This window comes from Panthera leo, chromosome C1 (assembly GCF_018350215.1).
Source record: "Panthera leo isolate Ple1 chromosome C1, P.leo_Ple1_pat1.1, whole genome shotgun sequence".
NCBI classification, from domain to species: domain Eukaryota; kingdom Metazoa; phylum Chordata; class Mammalia; order Carnivora; family Felidae; genus Panthera; species Panthera leo.
In genome coordinates, this window is record NC_056686.1 from 138921659 (window position 1) to 138938524 (window position 16866).

Below are 16866 nucleotides of genomic sequence, written 5' to 3' on the forward strand. Positions count from 1 at the left end.
GCGTCCCAGCACAGCACTGGAGATGTTAATGAGGTTTGTTGATTACTTTCAGGGTGCCTCGTAGCAGCGTTGGTTGTTTGCTGAACTGCTCTATTCTTGGACCACTCTGGTACTTAGTGATGCTGTGATTGCTTTAGGGTCACTTGCCGCTAGGTTATAGGGGTTCATCCCTGGCTCCTACCCACTCAGATGGATCAAAACATGCCCTGGGCGGCTCCTTAGCACACCCCAGCCTCATAGCGGCACTGGCTCTCGGCCATGTGGAACCAAAGAACACAGGGACTATGTCTCTTCCAGATGTGTTTGTATCTTGCGTCTGTCTTGGGGCAAGTTGGCATAGGATAATAGGATCATATTCTGGCTGATTTCCGGTCTAGTACAGTTAAGAAATTCACCTTCATCATGCTTAAGCTGGAAGATTAAACTTATGCCATACTGGAATGCCCTGTTGACAAAGTTCAGAAGGTAGAGCTGAAATATTTGAGATACGGTCATAACCCAAATAGGAGAAGGATTTACCAAAGTGTTGGTGGTAAATTTCTCTGGAGAAGGAATAGAATTGGGAGGTAGAGGTGAAGGAGGGCTTTAGAGTTTTTGTGTATATAATCTATGGTTAGACAAAGATATATTTAAGTAAAACAAAACAAAAAAGTCCTTAGGAACTAGAATATGGTACTGCTTTGACAGCCTGTGGATTTAGCAGGCTGTAGAGAATATAGATCCTTTAATTGGATGAGATCCAGTCTGCGCACTGAGGTCGTTGATGGATGTTTTAAACCAGGAATTGGAACTGAATGAAATATTGATTTGGTTCAGGTTCAGTTCAAAGGCTACTCTGATATTCTGGTTTTGTTTCAGGTCAATAATTTTAGAAAAAGGCACAGGTACAGTACAGTCTAGTTGAGCTTTAGAAGGAAAAAGGGTTGGCTCAGTTTCTATTCAGCAAAGGAATTGTTTATTCCAGGTTTTGCTTCAAATGGGACTGGTGAAATCATTGGATGTTAATTTTTTTTGACAGGAAAGTCTTCCTACCATTTTGTAATTATCAAGGGAGATAATGGAACCTGAAGCAGCAAAGCTAAGCCATCACAAAGTGTTTTGTTTATGTTGAGGTAAATGTGTGCAGTGTTCAGGTGGCTTTCTTGACGCATGATGCATACTGTTCATTGAAGCCATCGATTAGGGGATCCAGTTCTGTCTTTTATTATTTATTTATTTATTTTTAAATTTTTTGGGAAAAGTTATTTCTGTCTTAGGGCAGTTTTCCTGGGGACTTTCCACCAGATGCATTTTATGGGCTGAGAACTGGGTGAGGCTTGGAACACTGCAGACACTCAGTGATTGTAGCAAACTGAGTGTGAAGTTGATGGTAAACACTGTGATGGAAAAGTATGTTTGGTTTTGCTTTGCTTTCCAAAAAGATGTTTGAGAGACTCAGTTGGGCCACATGGTTTTCATAGAATCCTTTTTCTGCGGTCTGTCTTTGCAAGGTGATTTTCTCAATGGGGTGGCCACTGACCAGCTTGAGAACTTCACTTTTTCCCTCAATTTGAGTTGTCAGATTTGGTATTGCTGCCTCCAAAGGCCTCAACAAAAGGCCATTCTGTAGATCGAGAAGGGCTGTGTGCTACTTTGCAAACTTAGAAGTGGTATGCAGGGTCTCTGCACGATATTCTGGATTGGCTGCTTCTTTTTTTCTTGGGTCTACTTGACATCATAAGAAATTATTCTATTTGAACTCTCCAGATGAGCCAATTAATTCTGACCTCCTAGGGGAGAGGATGGTAGTAGGATGTGTGTTTATGCTATGTCAGTCAGAGCTCCTGGGTCCAGGGCTACCCTGGTTTTCTCCTTCAGATTCAGGGACTCTCAGATTCAGAGGATTATGGCCCTGCAGTGTTCTTGTCAATAGTGGTGAATTTGTTCCTTGATTTGGCTGTTTCTCTTAATGAAACGGTAACCTAATTAATTGGTAATTAGGATACCTCAGAGGTCTGTTTCCCTGTGAATCAACCACTACATAGAATATGAGTCTAGTAAAGCCCCAGAATATTCCCCAACAGAAGGAAAGTGTATGCAAAAAGTTGTGGATGTCATTGCAAGCTGTATTAGTTAGGAGCTTGTGTAGTTGATGGAGCCAGTGTACTTAAGTGATGCATCACAAGAGGGAGTATTATATAGTCCTCCTCTTCCTTAGACTAGTTTGGCCAATTAACTACAACCTTTCCTGTCAAATAGAAAGAACACAAGCTATGACTCTCTACAACAGCTCTTTATTGTGTCCTCTACGTCTTTTCACGGGAGTGACTATTTTTGGAATTCCTCCTGTAGGGTTGCATGCTGAATTTCTTCAATCCCCAACTCCTCTCGTTGTGCTTTGCAGGAGAAGCTGTGCCTGAGGATGAACAGATCAGTGCTAAAGACCAGAAGACCTTGGAGCCCTGCGATAACACCCCCATCATAGACAATATTGCTCCTGTTGTTGCTGGCATCTCTGCAGAGGAGAAAGAGAAGTACGACGAGGAGATCTCCAGTCTCTACAGACAACTGGATGATAAGGTCTGTAGCCAAAGATTATGGTCCTCACTCACAAAGATGAGAGGTGGTGGGTTCTAGACTGATTAGCCAGAAGCAGCTTCAAGCCCTGTGGGGGCGCTGATTTAGGGCTCCGGACTGATGTTTATGCCTGTCTTCCTAGTATCTACCCTAGCTCTTGATTGGGCAGACTCAGGGAACCTAGTTCATGTGGAACGGAAGCTTTTATGGAAGTTTGATTGGAAGACTAGAGAGTTAGTCTAGATAGACAGAGTCTTCACTTCTGGACATTATACCGGGGCTAATCACTGCAGGAGAGTGGGGGTGGTGTAAGCGTGCATGATCTTTGTTTCATTGTCCCTTCTATTCTTCTCTGGGCCTCTGCCTCACCTCTTGAAACTCCAACAGTAGTGCCAGCTATAGGGGCAGGGTGGTGGCTCCTCAAGCAAAATGTGTACTTTCATCATGCAGCTCTAAGGCCCTGGGTGAGGAACCAATGGTCTCGGTGTGTGGTCTGACAGGTTTCCTTTACTGGTAAATCTGTTTTCAGGGGCATACTGTTGAATGAAGTGGTTTGAACACGTTGGTTAGGGATGTCCAATTTTATGGTACACTCTGGGACTCAAGTAGTCATGTAAATGCACAAGATGGAACAGAGGAGAAGAGGCCTTGGAGAATGCTGTGCACCATTAATCTCCAGTGAAGGTCAGGTTAGGGATCCCAGAGGCATAGGAAATTAAATCGATGTTTCACGTGATCTTGGCATATTGCCCTTGGAATATTCTAAATCCTTTCAGTTCATTTCATCAAGGTTGCTGGTATTTTTAGTCCAATTTAATCTTTTCTGTTGTGGTGCAGCTCAGAGTGTTTGGGGACACCTCTGGTTTGTTTGAAACAGCTTTGTTATGTTAACATTGCCATTAATCTTACCAGCCTGTCTATTCTGAGTGAGGCTCCGTCTGTATCTGTATCACCTTTACAAGCAGAATGTGAAGCTAGTTATGCTTATCTGTGACCCTGGGAATTCGCATTGTGACGACAGAGTTAAACTGGGGGGACCGTACCTTTTTGGTAACATATTTAATGAGACATTCACACCCAAGAGAGCTGGGCTAATTGCCCTTTAGGTGCTTGACACACTGTTATCCTTCCATTTCTAACCAGATATTATTATGCAAAACCTCAAAGTCAGAGAAAAAGGAGATCAATAGTAAGTTAACAATGTATGCAATTTCTTGATTTCTCCAGAGAAATGCTATTGTTTTAACATACTGTGATTTTTTTTTTTTTCATTTTAGAATTGATGGGTTCATTTTAGTAATCCCCAGAGAATTTTGAATGAGGGATGATGACCTGATTCTCTACTCTGTTCTCTATGAATAGACTCCTGTCATGGTTGGAATGGGGATCATTCACCTTGGTAGCATGAGCAAATTTCATTGATCTGAGAGAGACTTTAGAGTCTTAAATGCAGCTCCTGAAATGTAGTGATGAGGACTGGGTCCGAGTGAGGAAAATGCCATGCCTTGGGGCTTTTTGGTTGGTAGCTGGCAGAGCTGACCCTGGAGTTTCTGCCCCCTGATGACCAGCCCAGAACACTTCCTGTTGTATTATTTTCCGATGGCGTATGCTTTGAAGACCCTCAAACGCACACATTTTGAGGTTAGCATTTGTGGTGCCTCATAGGGGGTTGCTGAGATCGGAGAGAGCACTGAGCTCCTTAGCCCTAGAGGGCACCAAAGCTGGTGGTTTGACCTTAGTGACTACCCGTGGTCTGCCTCATTATGTCTTTATCAGCCATCATTGTTATTTGTCCTCCTCTTAAAAGTTCTAGAAGGTATTTCATGCTTCTGATGAGATAGGTGGTTTGATACTTTGGAGAACACATAAGTTGGAACATGGCATCTTCATAGATTATTGAGTGGTAGAGCTGAAAGCATCTGGATCCAGATGAGAAGCTAGCCCAGGGTGGTTATGTGACTCCCCCCAAGTTCACATTACCTGCAGAGCAGGAATGAGGCTGTGTATCTTCTGGCTCCGAGTCCTGTGGTCATCCCGTTCGGTCTTAGCCTTTTAAACGAGGGACTTGTCAACCCTAATCATTTAGGGTTTAGAATGTGGTGGGAGAAAGACTACATGGTCTCCTCCCAGCTGCCCCCCTCTACCGCTCTGTGCTGTCTCTCCAAGGGTCTAAGGACAGGTACTGTCCAAGGCAGTGCTGTGTGATGGAAAAGCATACACTTTTGAGTCAGACCTGTGTCTTAATAATGCTGAGACTTGGGCTGATGAACAGCCTACCCAGCTGAAGTTTTCTTTCTCATCTTCAACACGGGTTCACCCCAAAAAAGTTGCAGTGGGAATTAAAAGTTTCTAGTGTGTCACAGTTGCTCAATAAATAGTTTCTTTCTCTTCTGGGTTCTGTTTGCTTGAGGGAGAATCCCACCTTATGTGGTATCAGAGGTGGGGGGTGCAGAGATGAGTTATGAGCCGACTTAGAAGATGAGCAAGTTGGTGTTGGCACTGTCTCCTTTATTCCTGGTCTCCTGCCATCCTCATGCTCTAGTGGAAATGTGTGAGAGGAGTTCAGTGCAAGTAGAAATAGAAGTTGAACCTCATTTCACTGAGTACCATTGCAACAAAAACATTTTTATAATTAAAGGTGGCCAGTGATGGGCTGACAAGTCACCATTTCACATGTAAGAAAATCCAGGAACAAGAATATTTTCTGAAAAGTGCTTTGAAATCTGTTGCGTATGGACTAGCTTTTAATAGTCAGCATCAGACTGAGCACGTTCTAAGAAGTGCACTTGAATGTGTAGCTGTGGACTGCACGGCACATTGTATTCTGAAAGTTTTGAAAAAAAAATTTAAAGATCAATTCCTTGGAGAAGTTGCCTTAACAAAGCATTAAGTGTAGTTTTGGAAATATCTCTGGTACAAGTGATTCATGTCCTTATAATGTAATCCTGTTCTTCACATCCTTCCCAGACGGCCTAGTGGCCCTGGGTTTCTTACTGTACCTCAGAAATCACTGCACCTGGCTTGTCACCTGTCGGGGAGGAAGGCTGCGTCTTCAGGCTTTGAAATGAACACAGTGTGAGAACAAAGGGCTGGCTCCACCGTTCTGCTTCTCTTGTGATTTATATCACTTGTAGCCATTGCTTATGTGTCCCAGGGGAAGGGATGGCAGCTCCCTGATGTTAAACTCCTGGAGTCTTTTATGTTAAGTTGTTTAATATTTATGTGCCAAGGAACATAAACACAAAGTTGTTCCTGGTAACTGACACTCTTAAGTTTATAAAGTAGAAGAGAAAATATGTCCTACAGAATAGTCTCCTAGTTGTGCAAGTACCATTTTCTGGCAGTTTCACTCTGGTGTAATTTCCCTAATTCTCCTGCCAGAAACCGAATTTGGGGAGGAGAGTCATGAGTATTTTGTTGAACCATTAAAGAAACATTGATGTAAAAAGTTCAGTAGAAACGGGGTCTCCCCAAACAGGGAAATAAGACCAAAAGATGTTCTACACAAAGGAAAACGAGATACAGATCCTGTAATACTGATTTTAGAATTTTCTTGCTCTGTGGAAAGCATTCGTCGTGATGCTGAGTCAATCTGATTTAAATGGAAGCATAGACACGACCAAACAGCCTAGAGAATATCCTGTGGAAAACTGAGGTCCTGCGCGCCAGGCCCTTGAGTTCACCCCTCTCACCTCACCCCCGGAAAAGGCAGAAGGCTCAGTGCAGGTTTTCATGGGCTGCTGTGAGAACGCCTGGGCCACACCTGACACAAAGAGCGACCCCATAATACCGAATCTGACTCTGCTTGGGGTTTAGACCCTGGAAGTGTTATCCAATAGGATTTCCTCCTGTGTTTACGGGAGGCGCACTTGGAAAGCCAAGTTGCTCTTCACAGGCTAGGCTTCACATTTGCATCTGAATTCATGAAAATCTTTGTAGTGAAGACTGAGCTTCCTGCTGTTAAATGTTGTCTGCCCGCTGCTCTGCCCACACTGGCTGGCTGGTGTCTGGGAGAGGCAGAGACGTTTGCGCTGGGCAGTGAGAGGCGGACAGCTCTGGCTTTTGTGGCAGCAGCACCTAGTGGCAGAAAATGAGAGTGAGGAAAGCAGATTTGTCCGTGGGCAGATCATTTCCCACTTCAGTGACAGGCGGGAAAGTAAGCATTAACTTTCTGCATCCCCCACTTCCTTCAGTGTTTTTGTTTTTTTCAAGTGGTAAGAAAATTAACTTCTAATCAAGGGGGAGATCTGCTCATGCTGAAGATTAATTCTCTAGTGAATGTTTTTCCAGTGTCTGTAAGTAAGAGATTTGAAGTGGAAATACTGGTCTCTCCTACCGATCACGTGGCAGCATTCCTGGTCATTGATGTGTTTGACGAGATTTGGAACGTGAATATATTACAGTGCAGATGGTTAGAAATTCACTCCCTTATTTTTTCTTAGCATCTTTGAATTGGGAGGGATAGCTTCAAAGTCCTTTCTGATTCCCAAACCCTGGATCTCTGATTTCTGGATGAGCAGGAATTGAGTTGAATGTGTAGGATATTATATATCCCAGAGTACCCAGATGTTTCATCTGCTGAGAAAGGCGGAGAAAGGAGGTACTTTAACCAAATCAGGACCTCAGAGTCAATCTCTCATCTATGGGGGAAGAATCACACCATTCCCTTCATCTTATTAGCAAGCCTACAGCTGGCGTCCTGCTATCTGACTGTCGTCGGGAAGCCAGGATATCAAAAATGACATAACTAACCCAAAAACATTAAACATGATGTTTCGTTTCAGGATGATGAAATTAACCAGCAGAGCCAGCTGGCTGAAAAGCTAAAGCAACAGATGTTGGATCAGGACGAGGTAAAGAATGCAATAAATTTTTTTTTTTTATGAAGTTCTCTTATTACTCTTTGTTGTTGACATTTGTTCCAGAAATTTAATTTGCACAGAATTTTTTCAAAAATCATTGAATCATGTGGACATTTCTTGGTAGATTTCCTTTGAATGCCTGTTAAAAGCTGAGTTTAGAAAATGAATGTCTGACTTTGTAGACCTCTGAGGTTTTGAGAGTGCATAGCTGGTTGCTACACTTAGTCTTTGAAGAGCAGAGATAAAGGAGTTCTGTGATTGGACAAGGACAATTCTAACTCCTCATACCCAGTGCCTAGCACTCCCATTTCTTGCTGTTTTAGTTCTTAGCTTTGCAAATCAGCCGGCTCAAGTCTTTGATATATACTGTGTTCTTGTGCTACCTTGTAGGAGGTAAAAAACCAAAAAACAAAAGTAGAGATAGAGGGGAGAAGAAGGCAAAGAGGAAAGGGCTCAATTAGTATGTGTTTGATATAGTAAAAAGGAGGCAAACTGGTTTCAGTCTTTCCCTGGATGGTGTTGAGTTCTCCAGTGAATGTCTTTATTACGTTGTGTTTTGCCAAGTATTTAACAAACAGGAACCCAAACAAAGGATAGATAGCCAGTCCGTCAAACATAGATGATTAGTTTCTCTTGCTGAGGACCACCTAAGTATTTTTTCTCTTTTGTGCTTTAGGGTACTTTCTGCTTTGTTGCAAAAGTGCTACAGATTGGATTACATGATACAGTTCCAGCAGGTGGCTTGAGTTCATGTCTGTAGTCCCAGCCTTCCCATAGACCTAATTCTCTCTATAACCATTCCTTTCTCTTCCTCTTTGCTTCCCTTCATCACTTCAGGACAATGATTATGCCACCTGACCAAACACTTCCCTTGACAGGGAGATCATCTATGACTTTGCAGTCAGACCAACCATATTTAATTGATTTTCCTCTTTTTTTTTTTCATAATTAAAAAATTTTTTTTTTAATTTTTAAAAGAATTTTTAACATTTATTCATTTTTGACAGAGAGAGATAGAGCACGAGTAGGGGAGGGGCAGAGAGAGGGAGACACAGAATCTGAAGCAGGCTCAGGGCTTCAGGGCTTGAACCCATGAACTATGAGATCATGACCTGAGCCAAAGTTGGATGCTCAACCAACCGAGCCACCCAGGCTCCTGAATTGAGTTTCCTCTTGCCTGTAGTTGAGTTTTTCATCTGCTCAGTGTCTCCTGCCTTCTTCCTCCCTTTTGATTCCTTTGCATCTCCAACTTGGTACAATTGCCTATGATAAACTTCCTTGTTGTTACATTTAAAACTCAGTATTGTTTTTCTGTACAGCCAAGGCAATATCTGTTCTGATAGGAAAATCAGAAAATACAGTAGGCACGAAGATAATGAAAATATCCACAAGCCTACTCATTCACTTTTAACTAATGTGAATGTTTGGGATATATTCTTCTATACACTCATGATCAGTATTAAGAAAAATTGGCAATTGCTTTATACTGTTTTGGTTGGCTCTGAAATGGACCTGTTACAATGTGAAATAATGGTAACGTTAAAAAGCCAAGTGGTATTATTGTCATCCTCAGAGATGATTCCCTTCATTCTTTGTTCACCATTTGGAATAGCCAACCAGCCACAGAGTGGGGTGATTTTTGATGTGTTATCAGTTCTTTGAGTGAAGCCTACCTAGCTTTAAAGTTAAAGAAAAAAAAAAAAAAAAAACAAAACAACCTAAAAACACTAGAAAGAAAAAGAAACAGATACTTGAAACCTCATGCTATTTTTTTTTTTTTTTTGGCATCTGTATATACAGTAAGGTTTCTAGGCATCCTGAGCATCCTATATCTGTTTTTAAAGTTACTTTATTTTGGAGTGAGCCCAGAACATAAACACTTGAACATTACACTCACCAGTTCTATGCCATCTCATTTCCCCAGCTTTTGGCTTCTACAAGAAGAGATTATGAGAAGATCCAGGAAGAACTGACACGTCTCCAGATTGAAAACGAGGCAGCCAAAGATGAAGTGAAAGAAGTTCTCCAGGCTCTGGAAGAGCTGGCTGTCAATTATGACCAGAAGTCCCAGGAAGTAGAGGACAAGACCAGGGCCAATGAGCAGCTGACAGATGAGCTGGCCCAGAAGACGGTTGGCACATTTGTGTCTAGGGGGGTGGGACTTTTCCGTTCCTGTTCCTGTACTTATGTTGATGTCTGTTGACAGACACTATATAGGAAGGCAGTTGGCAGAATGGTTCTTCAGTGTTAGATACATTCTCTGAAATCCTCCAATAATTGAAATGGTAGTTCATGTAGGTGACGTTTGTCTACACATCCCCGAACTGCATATTGTTTCATATCCAGGGGATTTATAACATTAGCACGGATGCCTTGTGAATAGTCAAGAGCACGCAGACTTTGGAGCCACAAAAATCCTTGTTAAAATTTCGACTTTATAACTATTAGGCCTTAATGAACACAAGTAAACTTCATGAGTATTTGTTCCCTTATCCGTTAATAACATACACCTTTCAGTGCATGAGAATTAGTGACAATTTGTATAAAGCACTTAGCACAGACCTGTGCATATGCTACAATACCAATAGATAAATCTCAAAATGTTATATAAACAAGTGAGAGTAGGTGACCGAAGGAAGGTGTGGGTTTCACTCTTGTTTGTACCCTCCTGATGGAAACTCATTCCTTCCACACAGTTTCTTGTCCTAGCCTAGGACTGATTGTCCTGGTGTGTTTGTCATCCTGTTTTACACCAGTGCTTCAGTCTGCACATTTCCTAAATTTCAGATTCTCCCAGTCAAAGATGCCACAGGTTCTGCACAATGAGCTAGTGGCAGCAGGGACAGGGAGCACTTGGTGACGTGGCTGGTGGCAAGATGTTTGCATTTTGTCCTTTTCTACTTGGAAGATGGGTGGTGGGAAACCAAGTGGCTCTAACTGGCTGCCCTTGGCACCTTGGCCCAATGGCCTGCTATCATAGGATTGTGCCTAGCCTGCTTTATGGAAGACTTCCAGTCCTCCCAGGCAAGGGGTAGCAGTTGGTGCAGGAAAGCTCTAACCTGCTGACTGTACAGCTGATGAAAAAGGCTCCTAACTCCATATATTCAACTGCATGAAGGAAGACTTAAATGGCTTTCCAAGATGCGAACTGTTGCTTCTGTGGGTTTTAAAAACAAAACGAAGTAAGTGGTGGCAAAACCAAAAAAGAAACAGAAAACAAACCAGAAATCACTTAGGAAAGGAGGAGACTTAGATTTTCTCTGCTTACTCTTTTCTACAGGATTCTTTAATTAGTCCTTCATATTATTTGCTTCTCAAAATGATGGAACATTTTCCATAATAGGGTCCTTATTTTCTGCCAAGCCAAAGTATTACTAGACTGGTATGGGGTACTATTTTCAGTCAGATCATTAAAAAGTGCTCTAGGAAAATAGCTGCATATGGAAGAATTTCATAAGTGTCTTTGCATTGACCTCCACAGCTCTGAAATTTAGGGAAATTATTTTCTTTGCTGGCTGAGTTAATACCAAGACATCAAAATATGACTATTCTACTGATGTTGAGAGTTCGTTAAGTTCGTTGTAAATATCTACCTTCTGGTAACATACACGAGGGATGGGAAAGAGATGGGTTGTTAATGTTTGGCAATAAAATGGAGCTACTGCTATATGTTGAGATGAGGACTTGATTCATTTTAAAAAGAGATGAGAGTGTTCAATTCAGCTTCACTGTGAAGGTTAGAAAACTTTTCATAAGTTGTTTTCTAAACTGATGAATGTCTCTCTGGGCCTTCCAGACCCATCTATTACTACGAAGTCAGATGGGGATCTGGAAATGGCCCAGGGGGCAGGTTGGTTTGGAAATGGGGATGGGGTGTTTGCAGGTATGTTTGGACCCTAGAAAATGAGGACCAAAATGGAACATTTGTGGGTAGGAAGATGTGATCACATGCTGTCAACCAAAGGGCTCCCTTTGGGCTTTATTTTTTAATAACTTATTTCACCACCCCAGAGATTGTCACATGATATGTCGATGGAACGTACCAGGCCATGACAAATTCTCCTTTTTTCTCAGAGAATGCAGTGTTCCACTATAGTTCAACTTACGTTGAGATCGCATGAAATGATAAAAGAACTCCATTCTACATTATGTTGTCATTCTTTGTAGTACCGTGGGTATGAATTGATGGGCAGCTCTTTTAATTTGCTGTTAAAATGTGTTTTTCAGACTACATTGACAACCACACAGAGAGAGCTGAGCCAGCTACAAGAGCTTAGCAACCACCAGAAGAAGAGGGCTACTGAGATCCTGAATTTGCTGTTGAAGGATCTGGGGGAGATAGGTGGAATTATCGGCACCAATGATGTGAAGACTGTAAGCCAGCCCTTCCTTTTGCCCACCCCCCCCCCCCCTCCCAATCTGTGCTTATAACGTGTGATCCTAAGCAAGCGGTGTCTGTGTTTTATTCTCCTAAGTATCTAATGCTCAGTACAGTGCTTTGCACCTGCCACATACTTGTTACTATATGAACAAATGAACCAAGGGCTGAATTAATGACTAAGAATGACTGAGTTTGGAAAAGAAGAAAAAAATTACCTTTCAAGTAGAAGAGATGTCTTCAAATTTTGGTTGGCCTTATGCAAATTGTGTTATTTCTCAAACTTATATGCCAATGTCACAGAAGTTTGGAATTGGATAGGTTAAACAACACTTCTAATCTCAGAATTGTGTTTCTCTTTTTCTGTGAGAACCCAGCAGAATGAAAATTCCCCAACCAATTGGTATGAATTAGGAAAGCTTTCAGCTGAAAGTAATAGGATTCTAACAGTGGCTTAAAAAATAAATCCACATTTAATTATTCACAATATGAGAAGTCTAGAATTTGCTATTCAGGTTGTGATCTGCATCGCCTGGGAGTTTGTTGGAAACTTGGAGTTTGTACAGACTCTCAAGCCCACTGCAGACCTACTGAAATTAGAATCTGCATTTTAACAAGATTGTCCAGGTCATTCTAACCTTATTAAAATTTCAGAAGCAAATTTTGGTCCAGTGTCCCAGTGATGTCAAGGATTCAGATCTTTTCTTTGTTTCCTTTCTGCTTTTGTTAGCTTGTTACCTTTTTACATTCTTAGAATTTTGTCTCGTGGTAGCAAGATAGCTGCTTTGGCACCGAGCATCGTATCTTCGCACAACCACATCCAAGGCAGGATGGGTTGAAAAGGCAGCCAGTTTCCATCCAGGATGGAACTATATCCCAGAAGTCCCTGACAGATGTCCCCTTATACCTTACTAGCCAGAATTGGGTTACATGGTCACCCCAAATTGCAAGGGAGGCTGGCAAAGCAAAGGGAAATAGTATTGCTGTAATTGGCTTCAACGAACCATGATAAATCCCCTGGAGTTGTGCACATTGGTGCTACTGACAGCAAGGAGTAAGGGAGGTGGGAAGAATGGGAGTGGTATGAAGTTTCCCATGAGCCAGGAATAGAGGGACAAAAGAGCGTGTGTAATGTTATCAGGCAAGAATGGTTAACAATTGCCGCAGTAAAAGGAGATCGAGATTTTAAAAAATGGCTTTATTAAGGAGGTATAATTGACATAAATTAAGCTGCAAATATTTAAAGTGCATAGTCTGAAAAGTTTTGACATATTATACGCTCATGAAACCATTACCAAGTAAGATAATGAGCATATCCATCACCCCCAAAAGTGTGTGGGACTGTTTGATCTAATCGTTATGCTAAAACCACACTGTTTTGATTACTGTAGCTTTATGATAATAATACAGCACCTTGTACAGAATAGCCATTGATAGCTGTGGTGGATTTTGGCAAGCCAGGGAATAACATTACATTGTTTAACGTCTACTTCACAAGGCCCTAAAATCAAATTCTTTGAGGTTAGCCCTTTAAAAGGCTGAATTCTACCTCAGCCTTTATGGGCACACTCAGGGTTTGAGTTGGGATTGTTAAATACTAGAAAAGGCTCCCCAGATTCCTTCTGTTTATAGACATTTCTGGGAAACATAGAAATCCCTTCTTAGATGACATAACAGATCTAGGCTTAGAGTATACAACCTTTTGTAAACTTAATCATTCTTTCATAGAACCTCTCTTGTAACTGCATATCTCATGAATCTTTGCAAATGAATCTAATTTTAGCCCTGAATTCTCAAATACTACAAGATTAACCCTATTAAGATCCAGTTTGGTGATTTTATATATAGGGATTTAATTTTTAGAAGCATGCTGGCTTTGGTGTTGAGCTATAAACTTCTGAGATTTGGGTGATTAAATGGCCCTTGCAATATGAAGGTGGAATTGATTTATGAGAAGTTGGTGCCTGCTGCTGATAACGATAAGGGAAGATATTTTTATACTAAGTTCTAAAATAGAGCTAATGAGAAATGCTAATGAAATCAAGAAGTGTCTGGGTGCTTCGGCATTAAAAAAAGAGTCCTTACCTTTGGGACTCTGAAATATGATTGAGATTATTTTTAAATGCTCAACTGGATGTTTTCCGGATATTTTTGGATTCCAGACATTGGATGCCTTAGTTAATTTCATTGATAACTAGTTATTTTCATTGATAACTCTCACTCAGAGAGCATCATATTCTTAATCATTATGAAGTTTGTTTTTTCTTACAGTTATGATTTAATCATTAGGGCAATGAGAACTAAAGGGGAGGGGTTATGGGACTTTGGGCAATTTCACTTCACTTCTTGAGGCTTCACTTTCCTGATTTGTAAACTAACGAGATGAGCCCACATTATCTTAAAGGTTGTCAGCTCAGAAATGTCATGAGTTATACATATATTTTTTAAATCTATATTTTGGGTATGGAGTATTTGTTATGAGTATTCAACTAAAGTAATTCTTTTATCTAAAACAATGATCAGATCAGGGAAAACTTTGTCAGTGATCCTGTTTTCTGTTCCTGAAACCCTATTCAGTTCCCACAGTCCCTTCTTTTTTTTTTTTTTTAATAATTTTTTAAAAATATTTATTTTTGAGAGAGAAAAAGACAGAGTGTGATTGAGGTAAGGGGCAGAGAGAGAAGAAGGCACAGAATCTGAAGCAGGTTCCAGGCTTGAAGCTGTTAGCACAGAGCCTGATGCAGGGCTTGAACTCACCAACTGAGAGATCATGGCCTGAGCCAAAGTCGGACACTTAACTGACTGAGCCACCCAGGTGCCCCCAACATGGTCCTTCTGGTCGTACCTTGGGATAAGGGGAAAAGATGTCCTCACTTCAAGAATACAACAGGCTCAGACAGCAGGGAAATAGAAGAACCCACATTTATCCAGCTTAATCATGTCTTCAAACGTTTTTAGAGTTCAGGCAATACTTTGTTTAGTCAGCAAAATGAGACCAACAAATGATGTCATGAGCCTAGAGTTGACTTTATCTGGGTTTATTAGTGAGCTTCCTCTTCTTGTCTTGTTTACCAGGCTTTCTTTAAAACAAAGATTTCCAGAAGTCTAACCACACACCAAATAGAAAGTTGAGGCAGATTAAATGAAAGGGATTGGATTAACTGCCAAATTTTCTTTTGACTTTGGGTCTGGGGAGGTGGAGATGAAGAATTTTAAGCATCAGGGACCCTGCTATGGCTGAGCAGAGAGGAGGATAAATGCTCCAGATCCTGGGCCTGATCAACCCTCATCACCAACAGCGCCACTCCCATCAGCCTCTTCAACACAGCCTTGGGTCTGGAAGGTCCAGGGTTTCGGGGTCCCAGCCCCCAGCCAGAAAGGTGGCCCCCAGGAAGTCTAATGTCTCCAGTCCCCTCCTGTCCTTCAAGCTCTCAGAAGCAACCGCTTCAAGCCTTAGCTGTGTACTGCACTAACAAAGCAAATGGACATTTCTGGGCATTAAAAAAAGAAGAAGAAGAAGCAAAAAAGGACTTCTAGTCCCATTCTGACTCTTAGGTGTTAGAAAGTGAACAGTCACCTCACCTACCTTTTACTTGGCCTTGAGATGGCACCTTGCGTAGTCACTCCATGCTCTAGGGACCTGGAGTGGTGGGTATGGAGGTGACTTCTAGTAGGCGGGCAGGCAGCATCTCATGCCCATGTGAAGGCAGTCTTTTCTTCTGGATTAGTCATCTCTGTTGGATCATGCAGTTTAGTGTGTACTGTTGGAGTCATTGTCAAACCCAGGGGAGAGTTATAAATAACACTTCTTGATTCTCTCTCTTTTTTTTTTTTTTTTTTTTAACGTTTATTTATTTTTGAGACAGAGAGAGACAGAGCATGAACGGGGGAGGGTCAGAGAGAGAGGGAGACACAGAATCTGAAACAGGCTCCAGGCTCTGAGCCATCAGCACAGAGCCCGACGCGGGGCTGGAACTCATGGACCATGAGATCATGACCTGAGCTGAAGTCGGACGCTCAACCGACTGAGCCACCCAGGCACCCCTCTTGATTCTCCTTTTTGAAATAACAGTGTGCTGGGCTTACTGAAAACTTTACATTTACATGACTGAATATATGAACTCTTAAGTGGTTAAAACAAAACAAAACAAACAAAGCAAAAACAACAAAAAGGCAACCTGATAGTAAAACCATTTGTTTGGAGTATTGTTTGTTTTTTGTTTTGTTTTGTTTTGCTTTGTTTTCATCAGACTTAAAATCTTTTAGACCTCCTAGGACAAGAGTGGGCTCCAGAAGTTATGGTTCTGGTTTGGGGGGAAGAACATCCAGCTTTCATATTGGAGGAAGCCTATTATTGTATATACTCTTTTACTCTTCCCCAGTGCACATATCTGGGCATGGAGTATACAAAGTGTCCTCATCTACAGACAGAGCTGGAGAGGAGGAAGTGTTTGTTCCCTTCCCAAAATGCCATACCTGTTGGTTCAGTGTTTTTCCATGAGGAGCTGGTGTAGGTTGTGAATTCCACATGAAAGAGATAGATGTTCGCTTACCTTTCTGGTAAGCTGGACCACATATAGGACATACCTGGTGAGGCTCAAGGACAAGCTTCTCATGTCTGCTCCATGTTGGACCAATCACAAAGGCACAACAAAACTGCATGGAAAGATTAGCGGTGTTTCTCATCCGTTATCTCCATGCATGCTATTGGGTTTAAAAAGTAATGTGATGAGGAATGGTGTTGGGAGGCAAATCGTTATTGGCAGTCGGAATTATAATTGGCTTAGCAAGAAACTCCATTAAAATAAGATGGTAGATAAGATTCTAGATTTTCGTTCTGTTAACATAGATTCTGCTTTGTGTTGATTGACACTGGAGTCATTTAACAAATACTGTTGTGGAATCCCTAGGGGAAGGTTGACCCCAGGTTACAGGCGTTGAGTGCTGTCTAGTATACTTCCTCTCAGCTACCAATTTCAGGACTGATACACGAGTCCATATTCTAGCTCTTAAATTTTCACTAAAAAATCATCATATGATGAGTCAATGACAGCAATACTGACAAAAGTA

General features: G+C 41.6%; 1 protein-coding gene across 5 annotated transcripts in view; it reads left to right on the forward strand.

Annotated features, from left to right (window-relative positions):
* KIF5C (kinesin family member 5C) overlaps positions 1-16866 on the forward strand; it is a 161812-nt gene that overhangs the window by 99970 nt on the left and 44976 nt on the right. For all 5 annotated transcript variants that reach the window (XM_042948745.1, XM_042948746.1, XM_042948747.1 and 2 more), the window contains 4 exons: positions 2384-2559; positions 7341-7409; positions 9343-9549; positions 11646-11792. In XM_042948745.1, coding sequence (XP_042804679.1) covers positions 2384-2559; positions 7341-7409; positions 9343-9549; positions 11646-11792 — 599 coding nt within the window. The remainder of the gene's footprint in view (positions 1-2383; positions 2560-7340; positions 7410-9342; positions 9550-11645; positions 11793-16866) is intronic.